This window comes from Triticum aestivum, chromosome 7D (genome assembly GCF_018294505.1).
Source record: "Triticum aestivum cultivar Chinese Spring chromosome 7D, IWGSC CS RefSeq v2.1, whole genome shotgun sequence".
Lineage (NCBI taxonomy): Eukaryota > Viridiplantae > Streptophyta > Magnoliopsida > Poales > Poaceae > Triticum > Triticum aestivum.
The window spans coordinates 19,784,540-19,806,847 of NC_057814.1; the positions used below are offsets into that span (position 1 = coordinate 19,784,540).

Here is a 22,308-nt window from a genome sequence, read left to right on the forward strand (position 1 = left end):
ATTTGCAACTCGAAACAGGGACTACGGATTAAGCGAAGACTGGCTAAGGACGAGGTGACGATGCGCGTGGGAAATGGTTCCAAAGTCGATGTGATCGCCGTCGGCACGCTACCTCTACATCTACCTTCGGGATTAGTTTTAGACCTAAATAATTGTTATTTGGTGCCAGTGTTGAGCATGAACATTATATCTGGATCTTGTTTGATGCAAGACAGTTATTCATTTAAATCTGAGAATAATGGTTGTTCTATTTATATGAGTAATATCTTTTATGGTCATGCACCCTTGAAGATTGGTCTATTTTTGTTGAATCTCGATAGTAGTGATACACATGTTCATAATGTTGAAGCCAAAAGATGCAGAGTTGATAATGATAGTGCAACTTATTTGTGGCATTGCCGTTTGGGTCATATTGGTGTAAAGCGCATGAAGAAACTCCATACTGATGGACTTTTGGAATCACTTGATTATGAATCACTTGGTACTTGCGAACCATGCCTTATGGGCAAGATGACTAAAACACCGTTCTCCGGAACAATGGAGCGAGCAACAAATTTGTTGGAGATCATACATACTGATGTATGTGGTCCGATGAATATTGAGGCTCGCGGCGGGTATCGTTATTTTCTCACCTTCACAGATGATTTGAGCAGATATGGGTATATCTACTTAATGGAACATAAGTCTGAAACATTTGAAAAGTTCAAAGAATTTCAGAGTGAAGTGGAAAATCATCATAATAAGAAAATAAAGTTTCTACGATCTGATCGTGGAGGAGAATATTTGAGTTACGAGTTTGGTCTACATTTGAAACAATGCAGAATAGTTTCGCAACTCACGCCACCCGGAACACCACAGCGTAATGATGTGTCCGAACGTCGTAATCGTACTTTACTAGATATGGTGTGATCTATGATGTCTCTTACTGATTTACCGCTATCGTTTTGGGGTTATACTTTAGAGACGACTGCATTCACGTTAAATAGCGCACCATCGAAATCTGTTGAGATGACGCCTTATGAACTATGGTTTGGCAAGAAACCAAAGTTGTCGTTTCTTAAAGTTTGGGGTTGCGATGCTTATGTGAAAAAGCTTCAACCTGATAAGCTCGAACCCAAATCGAAGAAATGTGTCTTCATAGGATACCCAAAGGAAACTGTTGGGTACACCTTCTATCACAGATCCGAAGGCAAGACATTCGTTGCTAAGAATGGATCCTTTCTAGAGAAGGAGTTTCTCTCGAAAGAAGTGAGTGGGAGGAAAGTAGAACTTGATGAGGTAACTGTACCTGCTCCCTTATTGGAAAGTAGTTCATCACAGAAACCGGTTCCTGTGATACCTACACCAATTAGTGAGGAAGCTAATGATATTGATCATGAAACTTCAGATCAAGTTACTATTGAACCTCGTAGGTCAACCAGAGTAAGATCCGCACCAGAGTGGTACGGTAATCCTATTCTGGAGGTCATGTTACTTAACCAAGGCGAACCTACGAACTATGAAGAAGCGATGGTGAGCCCAGATTCCGCAAAATGGCTTGAGGCCATGAAATCTGAGATGGGATCCATGTATGAGAACAAAGTGTGGACTTTGGTTGACTTGCCCGATGATCGGCAAGCCATTGACAATAAATGGATCTTCAAGAAGAAGACTGACGCTGACGGTAATGTTACTGTCTGTAAAGCTCGACTTGTTGCGAAAGGTTTTCGACAAGTTCAAGGGATTGACTACGATGAGACTTTCTCACCCGTAGCGATGCTTAAGTCTGTCCGAATCAGGTTAGCAATTGCCGCATTTTATGATTATGAAATTTGGCAAATGGATGTCAAAACTGCATTCCTGAATGGATTTCTGGAAGAAGAGTTGTATATGATGCAACCAGAAGGTTTTGTCGATCCAAAGGGAGCTAACAAAGTGTGCAAACTCCAGCGATCCATTTATGGACTGGTGCAAGCCTCTCAGAGTTGGAATAAACGTTTTGATAGTGTGATCAAAGCATATGGTTTTATGCAGACTTTTGGAGAAGTCTGTATTTACAAGAAAGTGAGTGGGAGCTTTGTAGCATTTCTGATATTATATGTGGATGATGTAGGGGAACGCAGCAGAAAACAAAAATTTTCCGACCTACGCACCAGCCCAGGACCACTATGGAGACTGCATACATGGTTTGATCTTTTTCGTTACCGACTCGTAGTGCAGCGGGAAGTAGAGTCGATGACGATCGGCGGTGCAGATCCCCGCAGCTAGGATTTACAACCTCCCAACCGCGAGGATGTATACCCTCATCTGCTCCTCAGACAGCCCTCCAGGAGGCGGTCGAACAGCCCCCCGGACGGTGTCGCGGACAGCCCTTCGGGAGGACCTTCGAAACTCGAACGGTCACTCGGACAGCCCTTCGGGAGGACCTTCGAAACTCGGACGGTCACACGGACAGCCCTTCGGGAGGCACTCACGAACTAAGACCGAAACTACGATCTCTCTACAGAGTTGCACACATACGGTGTCATCTATCCGGCAGGGCTTCGCCGTCCAGAACTAGTTCCTGCCGGAACCCAGACAGCCTTACGGCTCTACGAAACTCTTTTCGTGGGAGGGAGAGAAGAAGCCAGATAATGCATGGCATGTGTATGAGAGCAAGGGATGAGTGTGGAGGGCTGCCCCTCCACCTCTATTTATAGGAAATCCCAAGGGGGTAGGGTAGTTTCACAAAAAACCCAAAATGCACATGAATGAAGTCCTTCCACAAGGACCTAGGAGTAAAACCAAGGAACAAGAGGGTCCCCAAGGGGGGATACCCCATGTGGCCGGCCACACCCTCATGAGGGGCCCAAAAAATGGCTCCTATCCATCCATGTCATCCCCAAGATCTTTTGGAGCAAAGCCCCAAAAGGTGGCTTTCCATAAAGTAACCATAAAGCTGATTTTCACTATTCACGACGACATTTTTCAGCGTCTGATCGAACTGAAAATATTTATGTGGGCTAAGAACATTTCCAGTACCCACTAAAATGATTTTCAACGCGTTCCGAAACAATTCCGGTTTTAGTGATTTTCATCTGCGAAACGCATCTGATGTGGCTCCGGCAGCTCCAGAACATTTCCGGTTTTTATCTCAGAAAATTCCAAAAAGCTTCCAGAATGATTCTGGCATCCTCCAAGAATTATCAGGCATGTGCCGAAACCAATTTGACTTAATGGTGTATCCCGAAACAACTTTTCGGTATCATCGAAACTTATCCGATGACCTCTCTCTGCGGTACGATTCCGCTGTCCGAAACTTTTCGGTGTCCGAAACTTTTTCGGTGATTTTCTCTCAGACTCCCTGTCTAGTATTCAGCAGATAGATGACCCTTAAGTGTGTGACCCTATAGGTTCGGTGAAGTATAGACATGACCCGGAACCCCTTCCGATGATCAACATCGGAGCCGTGGACACCCATATTGACCCCTATACCCACACGAATAAATATTCGAGTGAACCTCCAGTTGCCGTGTGCTATTCCTGTTGCTTCGCGATATGTTACAAATACCCGAGGTGAGACATGTTGGCATTCCCGTGGATCAACAACTTGTCCACTATGCTAGTTACCTCGTTACCGGTATTGTTCTCTTTTCTCGTTATCGTGTTCCGGCATCCCCGTGATCAAATCACAAAGTGTCTGGCCAGACGATGATGGATACCGTAACACCGAGAGGGCCCAGAGATATCTCTCCATCGTCGGAGGAGCAAATCCCAATCTTGAGCTATCAAGTTACTTGACACACTTTTCCATGAACCCGTAAGCCGCCGTAATAGCCACCCAATTACGGATGACGTTTAACAAACCCCAAAGTTCATGAAGCAAGCATGAAGAAACTCGATACTCTCATGGTCTAAGGAATCATGCAAACGTTAACCAGCTCTGTGTTATGTACCAATAAACTTGTGACGAATGAATCTCATAGCATAACATCATGCCGGGTCGATTCAACACAAATGTTCTCTTAACATTATGCCCTCAAGGTTGCTGACATAGACATGCCCATGATCAGGAAAACATAACCATCATGCAACACTTGAGCTAGTCTTAGAGGCCAGACTAGGAATACATTTTACCGTTTATTATTCCACACGTGCATATGAGTCTTCCTCCGAGCCTCGTGGTTATTGCATACTCGAGAACCATAGCAGTTATAGCATGGAACATAAACATAGTTATGAACTCGGAGATAAATAATATCATTTATTATTGCCTCTAGGGCATATCTCCTACAGATGACATATTACTGATTGGAAATGATAAAGAATTTCTGGATAGCATAAAAGGATACTTGAATAAGAGTTTTTCAATGAAAGACCTCGATGAAGCTGCTTACATATTAGGCATCAAGATCTATAGAGATAGATCAAGACGCTTGATAGGACTTTCACAAAGCACATACCTTGACAAAGTTTTGAAGAAGTTCAAAGTGGATCAAGCAAAGAAAGGGTTCTTGCCTGTGTTACAAGGTGTGAAGTTGAGTCAGACTCAATGCCCGACCACTTCAGAAGATAGAGAGAAAATGAAAGATGTTCCCTATGCTTCAGCCATAGGCTCTATCATGTATGCAATGCTGTGTAGCAGACCTGATGTGTGTCTTGCTATTAGCCTAGCAGGTAGGTACCAAAGTAATCTAGGAGTGGATCACTGGACAGCGGTCAAGAACATCCTGAAATACCTGAAAAGGACTAAGGATATGTTTCTCGTTTATGGAGGTGACAAAGAGCTAGTCGTAAATGGTTACGTCGATGCAAGCTTTGACACTGATCTGGACGATTCTGAATCGCAAACCGAATATGTGTTTACATTGAACGGTGGAGCTGTCAGTTGGTGCAGTTCTAAACAAAGCGTCATGGCGGGATCTACGTGTGAAGCGGAGTACATAGCTGCTTCGGAAGCAGCAAATGAAGGAGTCTGGATGAAGGAGTTCATATCCGATCTAGGTGTCATACCTAGTGCATCGGGTCCAATGAAAATCTTTTGTGACAATACTGGTGCAATTGCCTTGGCAAAGGAATTCAGATTTCACAAGAGGACCAAGCACATCAAGAGACGCTTCAATTCCATCTGGGACCAAGTCCGGGTGGGAGACATAGAGATTTGCAAGATACATACGGATCTGAATGTTGCAGACCCGTTGACTAAGCCTCTTCCACGAGCAAAACGTGATCAGCACCAAAACTCCATGGGTGTTAGAATCATTACTGTGTAATCTAGATTATTGACTCTAGTGCAAGTGAGAGACTGAAGGAAATATGCCCTAGAAGCAATAATAAAGTTATTATTTATTTCCTCATATCATGACAAATGTTTATTATTCATGCTAGAATTGTATTAACCGGAAACATAATACATGTGTGAATACATAGACAAACATAGTGTCACTAGTATGCCTCTACTTGACTAGCTCGTTAATCGAAGATGGTTAAGTTTCCTAGCCATGGACATGAGTTGTCATTTGATTAACGAGATCACATCATTAGGAGAATGATATGATTGACTTGACCCATTCCGTTAGCTTAGCACTTGATCATTTAGTATGTTGCTATTGCTTTCTTCATGACTTATACATGTTCCTATGACTATGAGATTATGCAACTCCCGTTTACCGGAGGAACACTTTGTGTGCTACCAAACGTCACAACGTAACTGGGTGATTATAAAGGTGCTCTACAGGTGTCTCCGAAGGTACTTGCTGAGTTGGCATATTTCGAGATTAGGATTTGTCACTCCGATTGTCGGAGAGGTATCTCTGGGCCCTCTCGGTGATGCACATCACTATAAGCCTTGCAAGCAATGTGACTAATGAGTTAGTTGCGGGATGATGCATTATGGAACGAGTAAAGAGACTTGCCGGTAACGAGATTGAACTAGGTATTGAGATACCAACGATCGAATCTCGGGCAAGTAACATACCGATGACAAAGGGAACAACGTATGTTGTTATGCGGTTTGACCGATAAAGATCTTCGTAGAATATGTAGGAGCCAATATGAGCATCCAGGTTCCGCTATTGGTTATTGACCGGAGACGTGTCTCAGTCATGTCTACATAGTTCTCGAACCCGTAGGGTCCGCACGCTTAAAGTTCGGTGACGATCGGTATTATGAGTTTTTGTGTTTTGATGTACCGAAGATAGTTCGGAGTCCCGGATATGATCACGGACATGACGAGGAGTCTCGAAATGGTCGATACGTAAAGATCGATATATTGGACGACTATATTCGGACACCGGAAGTGTTCCGAGTGGTTTCAAAGAAAACCGGAGTACCGAGGGGTTACCGGAACCCCCCGGGGAGTTAATTGGGCCTTATGGGCCTTAGTGGGAGAAGAGGAGAGGCGGCCAGGGCAGCCGCGCGCCCCCTCCCCCTCTAGTCCGAATTGGACAAGGAGGGGGGGAGCGGCGCCCCCCTTTTTCCTTCTCCTCCTCTCTCCCTTCCTTCCCTCTCCTACTCCAACAAGGAAAAGGAGGAGTCCTACTCCCGGTCCTTGGCGCGCCCTCCTCCTGGCCGGCCACCTCCCCCCTTGCTCCTTTATATACGGGGGCAGGGGGCACCCTAGAACACACAAGTTGATCTGTTGATCTATTCCAGCCGTGTGCGGTGCCCCCCTCCACCATATTCCACCTCGGTCATATCGTAGCGGTGCTTAGGCGAAGCCCTGCGTCGGTAGCAACATCATCACCGTCATCACGCCGTCGTGCTGACGAAACTCTCCCGTGAAGCTCTGCTGGATCGGAGTTCGCGGGACGTCGTCGAGCTGAACGTGTGCTGAACTCGGAGGTGCCGTACGTTCGGTACTTGGATCGGTGGATCGTGAAGACGTACGACTACATCAACCGCGTTGTGCTAACGCTTCCGCTTTCGGTCTACGAGGGGACATGGACAACATTCTCCCCTCTCGTTGTTATGCATCACCATGATCTTGCGAGTGCGTAGGATTTTTTTTTAAAATTACTACGTTCCCCAACACAAAGGTACTATATGCACCGGCCTATTGGCACAAATAAAAATAATCATAAAACACGGAAGAGGATCACGAAGATACACTGATAACTCACACACGTGATGTACAATAAATAGTAGTAAGTTCTTCCATGCTTCCATGAAATCTACGGAAATGAAGGGCAAGCCAACCCCTCTCATTGTTGTACTATTCGCCTAAATAGGCATCATAAGCCCCATTCTTCCTTCGCCCATGGAGAACATTCGACAAACTTCTGGTATCGTGTAAAGTTCTTGAATTAGTAATACTTAGAAATACGAGACATCAGGAAAGTTCTACGTTATACCACATGGCCTCACCGAGCTAGTTTTTTTTGAGGCCGCATGAAAAACCACAAGAAGAAGCACAAGCAGCCCTTTGGCGAGCAATGTGACCTTAAAACCGATGTTGTCGCTATTGTTTGATTGGCTCCGTCCACTTTACAGAACATGTTCCAATTCTCCATGATTTAGAGGAAGAAAAAACCTTAGCATATGGAAAATGCAAAATCCATATGACAACACAATGAAAAGCTATAGTAGGACTGAAATTCATTGGGTGCTTAGGCTCATGTAGCATCCAAGTCTTTATGTGATAGATATAGTCATAAAATTTATCACTAAATGACTAACTGTGGGTGTATTTCTCTCCATTACTGGTTGAAATGCATTTTAGTGCTTATGGTGTGTTCGGATCATAGTCTTGTTTCTCAGCACTGAAATAGTATCCAACATTTGCCGGTCATTCAGCTGCATTCTCTCTCTTTTGCACATCGCAGAGCAATGTTGATGCACCTCTCATTCTTTCTGCCGAGTGACGCTTGGGCCTGCTGATGCATCAACAAGATTGATCCATCTTCCCTCTTTCCACAAGTTTGTTTTGCAATTTCATCACATAGCTGAGTAAGGCATCAGATAAACAATGCATTTTTATTTATTTATTTCATGCGGCCTAAACACGTCACATGCCCACATGTGAGCTTTCGACTTTGCCGCGCCGTTTTCTTCTTGCCATTATATCTGTTTTTAGGATTATCATTATATTTCTTTATAATGACATCCTGCCACTTAACAGGCCAATAAATGAAAATAAAATCCACAGTATAACAGTAACTTATTATCTACAATCTTGTTCTGTTGTCACAAACCAAAATTTAGTTCATAGTACATAACAGAAGAGGTAACATAATAACTTGGAAAAACCAATGTAGCAAGATCCAACCTACTGGTGAATGTTTCAGATATTTAAGGAGATAGCAGAGCAGAACTTGCACTCTTTTAAATTTCTTCTCCCCTAGTTGTTTCTGATGGGCATGTAGACTTCAGAACCACTGACCAGTTTGCCTAAGCTTTTGACTACAGCTCCGCAACATGGTGGAGCTATTTGGCTGAAAATCTAATACAACCACCAGAATATTGATGCCCGCGGTGCAGGTATTCAGCTGTCAATCCATAGTGCAGGTATTCGGCTGTCAAACCAACCTGAGTGTTTCCACCCCCAGGGAGCTTAGTAATACAGTAGATTACAGATCTTGCTGCAAGCTTTTGAATACAGCTCCGCAACATGGTGCATGTAATCCAACCTAAGCGTTTCCACCCCTAGAGAGCTTAGTGATACAGTAGATTACAGATCTTTTACATGTACCGCTGACAACTCACATCAATACTAATTTCATTTAAAAAAAATTCAAGCGGAGAACAGATCGTTTACATGTACCGCTGACAACTCGCATCAATACTAATTTCATTTTAAAAAAATCAAGCCACGAACTAAGCTGTGATAATAGACGTTCCTGTTGACTACGACTATGAAAAATCTCAAGATGATGTGCCAACTCAGTCTCTCCAAGGTGCTCACGGGGGTAGGATATCTGCGTCTGTACTGTTTTAAAAAATGTTTCAGGCCAGGAACTGCACTGTGTTAGAAAAAAGTTTCAGGCCAGGAACTGCACCTGAACCTCCATCATCAACGGCAAAAACTGCCAACCAATCACGGATCAACACCAATGCAAAAACTAACCAGGCCAGAGTTAGCAATTCAATCTCCCTGGCGTTTTTCCTCTGGCAATTTTTTTTACCGAATCTTTGAACAAAAAAGAGTTTACCAACACAAGCAATAAGCATTACTCAAAAGAAACCTCTCGAGAACAAGGCCATCTGGATCCTAGTCTGGAGTTAGGGAAAGGGTCTGAATTTGCAAGGCACATACTCCAATGCTCCGACAAGCACAAATTGAAAAGTAAACATATGTTTATGCAAACGAAAGATGACAAAAAGTCCAAAGCAAATATGCTTCAGGTTCTCTTCTGTTCTTCAGAAGAAATATAACCACGGTGCCCTACACAATAGTGTTGATTTAATTATTGAGACAGACCAAATAGCCTCGAGAGTAAAGCCAGCACATATAGGTAGATTTAGCAACAGGCATCGCCATCAGGGTAAAGGTTCGAACCGACCGCAATCCTGAAACGAACGCGTGGAAGATCTAGAATCAGTGCCATGAAAAATGGTGCGGAGACGAGGTTTAGCGGGCAGCGAGTTCAGTCTAGATGGCTGCTCTACCTTAAGGTCTTGAGCCTCAGGGGTTGAGGTCCTTGACGATGAAGTTCTGGCGGCTGATGGGGTTCATGATGACCGGCGGCCCAGCGACCCGGGGCCAGGCCTGGAACCTCTGCTCCGTCGCCTTCAACCACTCCTTGTCGGACACAGTCCCTGGGATGGTGCCTGATCAAGGAGTAACAGCATGGTAAGAATAATTAACACAAACAGAAATGGTTTTTGAACACTTTTTTTTTGGAAGCACCAGAGTGTGATGCTGACTATGCTGTGAATTCACAACAGGAACTATAGAGACAGGACACACAACGTACCACCGAAGATCTTCTTCTGAGAAACGATGTAGTCACAAGCGTACGAGATGACACAGGAGCCGACGAGGCCGGCGACGATGTACTTGCCAGCCATTGGAGCTGCACAGTTGAGTACACAGAAAGTTAGCAACAGAAGGCAGGAAACTTGTACAGGTTGTTCAAGGTTTAAATCATCAAAGTTGCCAAGCTTGGAATGAAAGATTTGCAAATAATGAGAAGGTTCTACCAACTACATCCGTCGGTAGGCCCTTCAGGCTTCAGATGACCAAAGTGATGTTTTACCATAGTAGTACCGTGCAAATAATGAGGCAAAGCTGTTCTCTGTTAATATACTTCATACATCATAATTATATATGGGCATTTCCCATGCTCATTTCAGTATACAAATTCGTCCTTGACGATAGGAACATGCGCAAAATCCCTCCGGCTTTTATCTTTCACACATTAACAAAAACTGAACCCAAATGCAAACAATCCCCAAGCGAGTTGGGAAGTTATCTTGCTCTCCATAACCCTAATGAGTCACTGATAACACGGAAATGTGACCTAACCTAAAACTAGGCTCATTCAGTTGCAGGACTGAGGCACTTGCAGAAAACATGGTAGACCAAACCAACAAACTAGCAACACATGGCTACCTGCTCGCTGTTCTCATTGTAACAGGCAAAAATGAGAGGCATTTCTTGTATCGCAGAGACAGGATTCACTTGAGAGCAGTTTATAGCAAGACCGGGGACGCATTCAGCACTTGAACCCGGCCGGGGGAGAAGACCAGCGTAGACAGAAACATCTCACCCTCATCCATCAGTTGGAAACTACGGAGCTATGCAGCTGCACGCTGCTCCGGTCAAGATCCAGCAACAGTGCCCCTCGTACAGCAGGCAGGAGCAACGCACCAACCCAACCCACTTCACAAAAGTCAAGGCACCAGTTTGGCTCATCTCTCCCCCTCTCCCCATCCTGGGGCACGCGCTACGCGAAACCTACTCTGGATCTGCTGTTGCCGAGCCAGAAACCCGAGCACAAGCAGCAGCACGCGGCGCGACCTACAGCTGCAGCACGGGGCGCACACACGCGCACGCCGCGAGCCTTTTCCCCGCCGACGGGAAGCCGGCGCGCGCGATCCAGACGGGGTCTCCGCCCGCGAGAGCAAAACCTAAGCTGGTCTCCCGACTTCCGGAGCTCCTAATCCCAGAGATCCAGCTCGCCGAAGCTAAGGACGGGAGGAAAAAAACAGGGTCGCTGCTGCCAGATCCATAGCGGGGAAGCAAAGCAAGCAGCTTGATGCTGCAGATTCGGCGCGCGCGGACGGAGCTACCTAGCTGGGAAGAAGGAGGGCGGGAGGAGGGAGGGGTTACCTTGCCGGGCGGCGGCGGATTCCTTGGTGCTCCGAGGTCGAGGTCTTGCTGTTCTTGGTGGAGAGAGCGAGAGGGGAGAAAGATTCTGGAATGCGCTTGCCAGACGTGTGAGGTTGGGAAGAAGAAGGGGGCGGTGTAGCTGGGCCACCTTGGGCTCGAAACGTGGGCCTGTGAGGGATGTCTACTTGGGCCGTCTCGGGCTCTAAATTATGGGGCCGTAGAAGCCTCTGGCCAGCGCCGAGCAGACCACCAACTGTTCAACCTAGCAATGCTCGCCAAGCAGGCTTGGCGTTTGGTCAAAGACGAAAATTCTCTAAGTGCCCGAGTTCTAAAAGCAGTCTACTATCCAAACAGTGATATTCTTCATGCCGAGTTGGGATCATACCCATCACAAGTATGGAGAGGAATTTGCGAAGGTGCTTTGGTCCTAAAACAGGGTCTTATCAAGCGAATTGGCAACGGGCGATCAACAAGTATATGGGATGATAATTGGCTACCTCGGGATCACATGCTGAGAGCTCTCCATCCACAATCGGCTGAACCTCCTATGGTGGTCGCCGATCTGATTAGAGCAGACAACAGATCATGGGACCATGATCTCCTGAAGGAACACCTACAACAACCGGATATTGATATTATTCTGAACATTCCACTAAGCATGCGCAATACAGAGGATCAGCGGGCATGGCATTACGCGAGGAATGGTGAATGCTCAGTTCGGTCAGTTTACAGAATGTTAGTCGAAACAAAGAGAAGAAGAGAGGATTGGCTGGATCATAGATCGGCACAGTCGGACACACAGGCTGTTCGCAAGGGGTGGGAAACCTTGTGGAAACTGGAGATGCCGGGGAAGATCAAGAACTTCGCATGGCGATTGGCACGAAATTCGATCCCTACTGAAGCTGTTCGCTGTCATAGGAACATGTCCGACACAAGCATATGTCCAATATGCAAGGGTGCTGAGGACAGCTGGAGGCATGCGCTCATTGAGTGCAATATGTCCAAGTGCATATGGACATTACTGGATGAAGATTTGGTTGATATGATCATCCAGTGTAGATCGGCTGATGCAAAGATGTGGTTGCTGGAGATGAAGGAGATGATGAAAGAAACTGAATTTATATCCCTGCTTGTGGCATTATGGTCTATTTGGTGGGTCAGAAGGAGGGCGATTCAGGAGGAAATCTATCAGTCCCCAATGGCCACTTTGTGTTTTATCAACAAATATTTAGATGACATGTCGCTGATCCCCAGCAGGAAACTGAAGAGGATGCCAGGATGTGTTCATAGGTGTAAGAAGTGGTCGCCACCTGCGGAGAACTATCATAAAATTCATGTTGACGCAGCAGTCCTACGGCAAGATTCTAGGGGTGCTCTGGCAACTATCTGCCGGAGTCACGAAGGCATCTTTGTGGGAGCTTCGGCCATGGTAATACAGGGAATGAATGACCCAGAGAGATTCTAGAAGGTTTGGCGCTAAGAGAAGCTTTTTCTCTGGCAGGGGACCTGAACATCAAGAAGGTCCATGTGGTTACAGATTGCAAGTCACTGGTCAATGATCTGAACATTGAGTATAGAGGACCAAGCTCCGTGATTATAAGGGACATCAAAACAAGTATGTGGTCTTTTGAAGATGCCAAGGTGGAGCACGAGATGAGAGAGTCTAATGAAGAAGCTCATTCTCTAGCAAAAGCTGCTTTATCCTTAGAGTTGGGGCGCCATCTGTGGCTTAGTAGCCCCCCTGAAATCGCTCGTATCCCAGACATTGTTCCGAGTTAATTTAGCTGGGTGGTACACCTCAAAACAAAAGCAGACCATCAAAAAAACCAACGCCACCACCACACCTCGCCGTCGCCGGGCAGCCGCCACTCGCCGGTGTCGCTACCGGGGCTCCTCCTCCGGCCCCCGAATCTCCCCTCGCCAAGTCCCCATCGCCATCCCGTGCAGACGGCGAGCCTCATCTCCGGCGCGTGTAAGGTCCGCACCGACGAGATCCTCGATCCGGTTAGTGCAACGCAGATGCTTCCTCTTTCACTGTCTCCATATTTCTCACTAGTATAATCAAACACAAGATATGATAAATATTCAGCTGGAAGCCTGGAACTCTTGTATTGCAAGCAACTTGTCAACTTCGATCATCCTGGCCTCCTTGATCTACCTTTCAATCTGTCCTTGCCCTGCTCCTTGAATTATTCAACAGGAGGTGGTGATGCTTTGTGTGAGGCGTCGTTAGACTAGATTCACTGGTGCTTATTGCAGAATGCGGATTGCACATGTAGTTGTTATTATGATCTGAAATTGCCCTCATCCAACAGAGGCAAACCAAAGTTACGAAATGATTTAGTGCAGAGGCTTAAAACGTAGGCCAATGCAAAGCATATCCCATTTCGCGAGTAAATGCACATGAATCAAGTAGTAAGAAGAGCATAAGCAAAATCACATTATCAGGGTCCTCCACATTGCACAATGGATATGTGGCAGTAATCAAATTCAATGGCACTACTCTCACCATGGGCAACGCACACAACATTTGATATCCTGGGCCACTCGCAAAAGTATGGCAAACAAATTACAAATAAAATCCACAGGGTTGTCTTTCTAGACAACAAAAAAGTGTAGTACACGTCCAGCAAGCGGTCAGGCAAGCTGCAGTTTTTACGTAGGATCTGAACGGCGGACATTGCTCAACATTGCCTTCATGAACCGACTTGTTGAACTATGCTTAAGAACTGCTTTCATATCACGGTCCCTTTTATCAGAAGTTAGGGGATCAGAGATCTGTCCACGTCCTATTAAGTAGAGTAAAATAAATCAACAAATGGGGTAATTAGCAAGTGTAAACAGGTCCACATCTAAGAAACAACACTTTATGGATACAAAATAGAAAAAGGAAGGCAGCAAAAGGAATTGCCTTCTTATCTTACTTGTCTGCGATTGTTTTCTCAGGAATGTGCTCAATCTTTTCCCAGTTTGGATGTCCGATTGTTAGACAAGACTTCATGAACCCATCGTTGCACTTGCGGAGTAGAAACCTCTCGAGAGACTGGGGCAATGTTGGAAGAGACAGGATATTCAAGCATTTGTACATCACCAGTCTCTTTAGCAATGTGAGGTGCTCCATATTGCCTGGCAAGGCGTCCCATCCACAGTTCCAAAGATCTAGCGAAGAAAGAAGAGTGAAAGCCACGAGGTCAGGAGCACGTCCCAGTTGGTTCCACCCAGTGAGCCGAAGTTCTTTCAGGTCCTTTGGACCGCCGTTCTGCTTGCACACCATCCATTTTGGGTACCTCGAGCCTTTGTAGTTCAAGATATTCAGTTTTGTAAGTGATGTGGGAGGACAAAGACACTCGAGCACATCTGCTTGAACTTTTGGATTGCAGCTCCTATTAGCACGCCACTCGAGTGACACTTGTGTGAGCCTTTCCTTGGCAGCAAGATTGGCTTCGAGAGCTTCCTTCTTGGTCTGAACATTTTCAAGCCCCCTGATCCACAGGCTGCCGCGAAGCTTGTTTAGGTCCCTCAATTGCTTTAACTCACACCCTTGTTCATCCCTTACAGTGAAGCCTGGTAGCGTCTGGAGCAACTTTGACCTGCCTAGGTTAGGAAATTTCACGCCTGTCAATGGCAACAATAAACGCCGCATACTGATAAGGTCAGCAGTGGGCAATTCCATTTTTTCACAGTTACCAAAATCTAGCATCTGGATATGGTAAAGTTTAGCTAGTGTGCTTGGTAAAATTATCCTGCACGCCACTTTTGCCCGTATAGCGAGATAGCGTAGATGCTTTAACTGACTGATAGATTCTGAGACTGAGATCTTGTCGGGTTTCTTAATGTATCGACCATGATGTTCTGAACTCAAAGTTATGGCAAGTACCCGCAATTTCTGTAGCCTCTTGAATATACTCTCAATGACTTTTTCCTCAACCGGCGCACGCCCAACAGTATAAAAGATCAGTGTGCGTAAATTTTCCATTTGAAGGATCTTCTTAGTAATCAAATCTCCGTCGTATTTCTGAACAAAAAGATGTCGAGCATCTGTAGGGACATCTACTTCCATTTCTTCTCTCCGCCAACTTGCATTCTCGATTCTGAAGGAATCACTTCCGGCTATCGTCTGTGCTAATTCATGCACCAGGTCATGAATTGAAAAGTACCCAGTTTCTTCTGGTTGCAGAAATGAGCATGACTGTAACTCATGAATGTACCTTTCAGCTACATCTTCCATATTCGTTGTTTCACGACCGGTCTTCACAAACCCTTGCGCTATCCACAGGTGAACTAATTTGTCCTTTTCAAGTTTGAATCTTCTAGGGAAAATATTGCAGTATTCAAAGCATCGCCTGATGTCCATATCAAGTTGCATATAGCTCCACCTAAGAGCTCCCATGGTGTCATTCAACACATCAAGTGTTGCAGTTGTTTTCCAAAATGCGATGGTTTGTCCATGAAGCTGTCCTCCCACTACTGCTGCTGCAATAGGTGATCTGTGTAGCTTCACCGCAATCTTTCTCCCAATTGGTTCAAATTCTCGATCATCAACACTTAAACCATTCAGTGCGTAATGCATGAACATTCTGAAGTATTGGTCCTCATCCAAATCAGATATTGCAATAAGTCCATTGGCACCTAGAGCTCGAATTGCATCTTCTCTTCGAGCAGTCGCCAGAATTTTGCTTCCTTTCATCCCAACATTAAATGGAGAGCATAGCTCCTTCAGTTCCTGGTAATTGTTGCCCTTCACCCAAACATCATCCAATATCAAAAAGAAACGTTTCCCTCTCAAATTCTGCTTCAACTTCTTTTTCAGCTCTTCGCAGCTTAATGTGTTAGAGTTTCTATGTTTGGTAATCTGCTCCAGCATGTCATGAAATATATCATCCACAGTAAAAGTCTCGGTAACATGAATGCACATGAGGGTGTCAAAATGTTCAGCATAGTACTCCTTTACATGATCCAGTACATATCGAGCCAGGGTAGTCTTCCCTGACCCTGCAACGCCATATATGCCAATCACGGAGTAACATTTATTGCTACTGGAGCTCAGTGCTATACTATTATGTGGTGTCTCACCAAGCAACTTTGACATGATATCAGTAAGCAATATGTCTCGACCAAATACCTCCCTCTTGCTGCTACATGATGTAATTTTTCTCCTGTGCATGTTAACAATATCATTCGCTGCGCTCTTGCTTGCTACCAAGAGATGCGACTTCTTCACTAAACTGATGGTTCTTTGTACTTTCTCTATTCTTTCCTTCAGGTTCCGTCTTGAGACACTAGGAAGGACATAATCCAACTCAGTGGCATTCTCCTGCAAGCAGTACAATCTCAAATGTGGGTGCCAGTCAAATAGTTATTCTATCTATTAAAAGATAGGTGACTAAGAGCAAATTTAGAGGGTGTATGAGGAGTGGGTAAAGAATTTGGGTACCTTGTAGCCAGTGATGCCAACCACGTCAGAAAACCAGTTTCGGTAAATGCGGGCACCCGCATCAAGGAACCAGTAGAATATGGAGCTGCAGCAGAACCTGGGTGCAGCACTGGTAGCCGCCGGAACTGTCTCGTCGGAGGGCGACGGCGTGGCACTGGTCGTCACCGGAAGTACATCATCTGACCTGTGGAGGAATGAAAACCTACTCAAGGAGCTCTTCCGCGCCAACTGCAGTAGCCAAGCTGATCCCTGCCAGATTATATGTGCAATCCCCGTGCAGCTCATGTTGCAGGTGGACACAGTGCCATGTAGACGATGCGGCCAGCTGCTGCCATGCGATTTAAGGACAAACTTCCTCTCGATCTTGTGATAATCAATCAGATCGAGGATGTCTTCCGCTTCATACTGGGCATGCCTCAGCCAGACCACCATCTTGTCGAGCGCGTCATCAGATGTCTCTTTTATCGCTGCCTGCAGCATCCTCTGTTCCTCCACCTCCCGCAGCGTCTTCTTCAGTTCCGGGATGGTGTGGATCTCCAGCTCCTGGAGCTTCTGCCGTGCCTCGTTAATGTCGTCTCCGGAATATCTGGATAGGATTTTGGGCAGGTAAAAGGCGATGATGGGTGTGAGAATTAAGAAGGACAGGCCTATGCCCCAGCCAGTCCCGGCAACAGGCCAAGTAGTGGCCATGGTATGGTGTTTTCAGTTCAGGAGGAGAGCGGGGATACAGGGAGGAAGAAGACTGAGCTAGCTCGAAAGTGCCTTTCTGCTCCCGAGCTCATTTGAGAAAAAAAAATTCAAAAAATTCCAAACTTTTTTTTGAGAGAAACATTGACAAAAGTTCTAAGTGCCTGCAAAAATTCATCATGAAATCACATTCCTGTAAGGCGTGGCAAAAAAAACAAATTCAGTGTTTCAAAATGCTTTTGAAAGTAGCTTTTTCAGAGTACTGTTTTTTTTTTTTTTTGCCATGCCTTCTAGGAATGTGATTTCATGACGAATTTTTGCAAGCACTTAGAACTTTTGTCAATGTTTCTTCCAAAAATAATTGGATTTTTTTGATTTAGTTTTGATTTTACTATTCACCCGAGCTCATTTGAGCTCGGGTGCAGAAACTCCGCGTCCGAGCTAGCTATCCTAGTAGCTATCAGCAATATGCTTCAGGCATACACTTTGTCCCACTAGTAAACAATTTAATGCCGTGTATATGACTTAAACATTCAGCTTCAAGGAAAGTCTGATGAATCAACACCTACTATTGTTTTTTTTCAAATAGGGACACATGATGCGCCTCTTTTCATTAACTAAGCAATTGACACCTACTATTATACAACATGATATTGTTACACAGAAGGGCTTGTTCAAACTAATGACCTCAGCATTAGAAAATGGTTAATAATTTGGCGGTTGTCACAAATGATGCTGACCCGTCAACTATTGGATAGGAAATATCAATGCTAATGTATTGCAGCAGCATTGACTTCAAGGTCTCTCGTCTGTCATATAGTTAATTGTGTTGCACTGTTAAAAAAATGAATGTAAGTTATGTCTTAGTTAAACTAGGCATACTGAGGTGAATTTACTTCAGTGCTATATTTCTGAATATTATTTTTCTGGGTAATATGAAGTATCAGTCCTTCAAATTATTTTCATTCTGACATTTCATCTCAATACAGCATTTAAATTTTCTCTCTTATCATTTTGTTTGAATAAATGATTTTGTTTCAAATATATATCTATACTCAGGTTCTCTATTTCAAAATATTATTGATTTTAATCGGTTGAATTTTTCTCATGAAAACAAGACAAGGCTGCCTAAACAAGACAAGGCAAGACTTGGGAACTGGGAAAACTTAATTTAACTAAAAGTCCTTCCAATGAAAGTTGTCAACAAAGCATCCTAGTTGTTGGAGACCTCACAGGTGGCTGTTTGTTAGCTGTGCATATGAACATAAGCTTCGTCAGAAATATACATTACTGCATTCGCTCTTTCTGATGCCTTAACAAAATAACTGTTTTCGTTTCAACTCCTAGTGATGGACTGCATCTGACGCCGGAAGGAAACGCTCTGGTGCACAAGGAGGTCGTCCGAACCTTGAGAGGTGCTGGTCTGAGAGCTGAAGTTATGCCGCTGGACTTCCGTCATCATTCTTTTTTTTGACCATAATGGCAGGTGCTCTGCCTTTTCATTAAGAGAGGGAAAACTGTACAACGGACTGAAGAATCAGCCGGGGAAGCAAAGCATTAAGCCAGAGATGCGACATGCATCCTGGCGAGAACAAATGGTACTACTCCCATGCCTCCTTCAGGAGGCCTAATTCATCCCTAATCAAAGAACATACCCCCGCGGCAGAGCGCCGTTGATTCTGAAAGATCCGCCTGTTGCGCTCGTTTCATAGGTTCCAAACTACGTACACAGCCCCCGTACACTCGTCCAGCAACACTCCTTTTTTCTTTAGTTTGAATGTCTTATCCCACCAGGTGTTGATAGAGGAGGATTGGAGCGCAGCCGTCGCAGCATTACTGAACTGATTGGCCATCAGGTGCCAAACCTCCTTCGCAAATGGACAGCCCAGGATGATGTGGTTAGCCGATTCAAGGACCTGATCGCAGGTGCAACAAGTGGCCTGATGCTCCCATCCTCTACGCTGCAAGCGATCGGCCGTCCAGAGGCGGTTCTGGATAAGGGTCCAGATGAAGAATTGGACCTTAGATTCAGCCTTCACCTTCCACACTCTTAATAAGCGCGGCATTGGAATACGCGCAATGAATTGTTGCTCATATGCAGACTTGGCCGAGTAGTTCCCATTGGCCGAGATGTTCCAAGTGATCTTATCCTCCTCTCCATTTAAGCTGAATTGCTGAACTTTATGCCAAAGAGAAACAAATGACTGCAGCAGATCAGCCGAGGCCATGCGCTGCAGCCCCTTCATCCATCCACCCTCGCGAATAGCATCAGCCACAGAAATCATCTTGTGTTCCGCAATGTTATAGAGGCCAGGTGCCAAATCCATAGGTGCCACTCCATCCATCCAACGATCAGTCCAGAAAGTGGTTCTCGCTCCATTTCCAACAGTAATTTTTGTGCATGACTGAAAGAGTTGTTGATCAACAGCGTCACACGGTGTAGGAGTCCCCTTCCACGGTCTATCCATATCGTCCCACTCAAACCAGGGCCAGCGCAGCCGCAGGGCCGTGCTGAAGGCGGAAAGGTTTTTGATGCCTAGTCCTCCAACTGCTTTGGGTGCGCAGATTCGCTTCCAATTCACCAAACATTTGCCCCCATGAGCTTCCTCGTCGGCATTCCACAGAAAGTTTCTTCTTAGTTTGTCAAAAAAATTTATGAACCACCTGTAAGGTGCAAAGATCGTCAGAAAGAAGGTCACCGTGCTAGTGACCACCGAATTGATGAGAGCCAGCCTCCCGGTTCGTTGCAAAAGCCTTCCTTTCCAAGCTCTTAACGTAGTAGCCCCTTTATCCAAGCAAGGTTGAAGGTCGATCCGTCGAAGTTTGCGGGTGGAGAGGGGAAGGCCCAAATAAGTGCACGGAAAGGAGCCTCCCGGCCCTCCAAACTGTTGGACCAACTCAGAGATATTCAGATCATTGCACTATATTGGGTAGATAACACATTTGGCTTCATTAATCTTTAACCCGGAGATCTCTCCAAACGTCGAGAGAATCCGCTTCACGGCAGCAATCTCATCACAGCAAGGGTTCACAAAAAGTGCAGCGTCATCCGCATAGAAACTTGTGCGAAGGCGGGCAGCCCTCAACGGAATGGGGGAGAGGATGCTTTCCTCAGTAGCCCTCAGAAACAACCGCTGCAATGGGTCCAAGGCGAGTATGAATAACATTGGGGACAGGGGGTCGCCCTGCCTCAAACCCTTCTTGTGCAGAAAAGGAACACCAGGGGCTCCGTTGAGCATAACCCGAGAGGAAGCCGAAGCCAGCAGAATACTAATCATGTCTCTCCAACGCTGCCCGAAACCAAACGCTTTCAACACCTCCAACAAATAAGGCCAACTAACCGAATCAAACGCTTTGGCAATATCCAACTTAAGAAACAGGAGAGGCTTCTTCCTCTTATGGGCGTCCTTGATCACATTCTGGACATACAAGAAATTATCTTGGATGCATCTGCCCCTTATGAAAGCGCTCTGGCTGTGGGAAATCAGACGGTGTAATTCCGGTCCAAGACGATTCGCAAGCACCTTGCAGACAAGCTTGGCAACACTATGCATAAGGCTTACGGGGCGGTAGTCTCCAACTCTGGTTGCGTCCACCCTCTTAGGCAAAAGCACTATCAAGGCAGAATTCAACAGCTTCCATTGATCTCCGCGCAGCTGGTGAAACTGCTTGAGGGCATTGCAGATGTCGTCAGAGATCAAGGGCCAGAATCTCTTAAAGAAACCCCCGATGAAACCGTCCAGTCCCGGAGCCTTTTCATCATGCAAATCAAATACAGCCTTCTTGATTTCGTCTGTACTGAACGGAGAATCCAGGTGCTGCAGATTGAAGGACGGGATGCCCAATGCCTCCCAATTCATCCTGAGCGTTGGGGTAGCAGCAGTTAAGTGATTCAGGGCCGTCTGATGTTCAAGTTTGAACTGCTTGTTTCCGGTGTGTCTGGTCCCTTGAGGTTTCGCTTTCCTCGAGTTTAACTTGCCCTTTTGTTGCGAACTTTTGAATCGTGAGGTTCCATGTCCTATTTTACCCCCTCAAGATGATTGGGCATGTTGCTGTAGGTTCCATCTAAATAACCCATAATTAATTTTGCCATTTTCCATGGAAACTTTGACTTAATGAAATAATTTGGATGGATTGCCTAAATTATTATTACTGCTACAGTTTATACAATACAAGGAATATAGTGATTATATTTATGTTCTTCCTTTTCACAACACCTTCAGTTCGCTGATACTAAACTGAGAGTTTGCTTAAGATGAGTATGAAGCTCGGATTGGTGCACAACTCTCTCAGCCAAACAATACCCTTGCATTCCCTGAAGGAACTTCATAAGCAATTAGCACATGGACAAGTGCTGTTATTTTGTCTGAACTGAACTGAACAGAACCTGAAGCATATTTTGCCATCTTTGCATGGATGAGCATGACGTGTTAACTTTCACTCTGAGCTTGTCGCGGCATCCAAATATGTGCTTTGAAAGAAAGGATTTGTATGTTTTGGAATCTTTCAGACCCTTCTTCTAGCTTTGCACTAGAGTAGGATCCAGATGTCCTCTTGGTGTACAGCTGCTGTGCCTTTAGCTCACTTGATAGCTAGCATCTCATGGCTAATCTTTTTATTTTTTATACATCATCAGGGAGGGAACCAGAAAGGTCTCATGGCTAATCTCGAGATGCTTCTCTTCTCTTTCTTCTCCACAGATGGTGCTCGTTGCTGAGGCTGATGCCATTTTGTCAAAGACATGCTGTTCCTTCCTTTTTTTACCACTTGGTAAAGTTTTGCCAGAGAGAAAATGCACAAGATAACGGCCTCTGCTCTGATTAGCTTTTGCATCAATGTTGTTTCGTGATTTGCTGGGATTTCTTGCTGGGATGTCTGTTGTCGAGTGTCGACAAATGAGGTTTAGATGCTGTTTCTTTTCGCAGGAATCTGTCAAAGACGTCGGTCTCAATACACA

At 45.3% G+C, this 22,308-nt stretch overlaps 2 protein-coding genes across 3 annotated transcripts; both read right to left on the reverse strand.

Annotated features, from left to right (window-relative positions):
- Positions 1-9,234: 9,234 nt before the first annotated feature.
- On the reverse strand, positions 9,235-11,492 carry LOC123166441 (uncharacterized). Of its 2 annotated transcripts, XM_044584244.1 has the most exons (4): positions 11,231-11,492; positions 9,873-9,971; positions 9,565-9,726; positions 9,235-9,465 (listed from the first exon to the last, which is right to left on the reverse strand). In XM_044584244.1, the coding sequence occupies exons 2-3, from the start codon at positions 9,964-9,966 to the stop codon at positions 9,581-9,583; spliced, it is 240 nt and encodes a 79-aa protein (XP_044440179.1). In that variant the 5' UTR covers positions 9,967-9,971; positions 11,231-11,492; the 3' UTR covers positions 9,235-9,465; positions 9,565-9,580. The 2 variants fall into 2 exon arrangements, with proteins under 2 accessions (XP_044440179.1, XP_044440180.1); XM_044584245.1 differs by lacking the exon at positions 11,231-11,492 and having other exon boundaries at positions 9,873-9,973.
- A 2,658-nt stretch (positions 11,493-14,150) lies between these two features.
- LOC123170645 (uncharacterized) lies at positions 14,151-21,211 on the reverse strand. Its single transcript, XM_044588469.1, has 5 exons — positions 20,876-21,211; positions 20,693-20,770; positions 19,080-19,756; positions 16,665-17,250; positions 14,151-16,544 (listed from the first exon to the last, which is right to left on the reverse strand). The coding sequence occupies exons 1-5, from the start codon at positions 21,209-21,211 to the stop codon at positions 14,151-14,153; spliced, it is 4,071 nt and encodes a 1,356-aa protein (XP_044444404.1).
- Between the last annotated feature and the right edge of the window lie 1,097 nt (positions 21,212-22,308).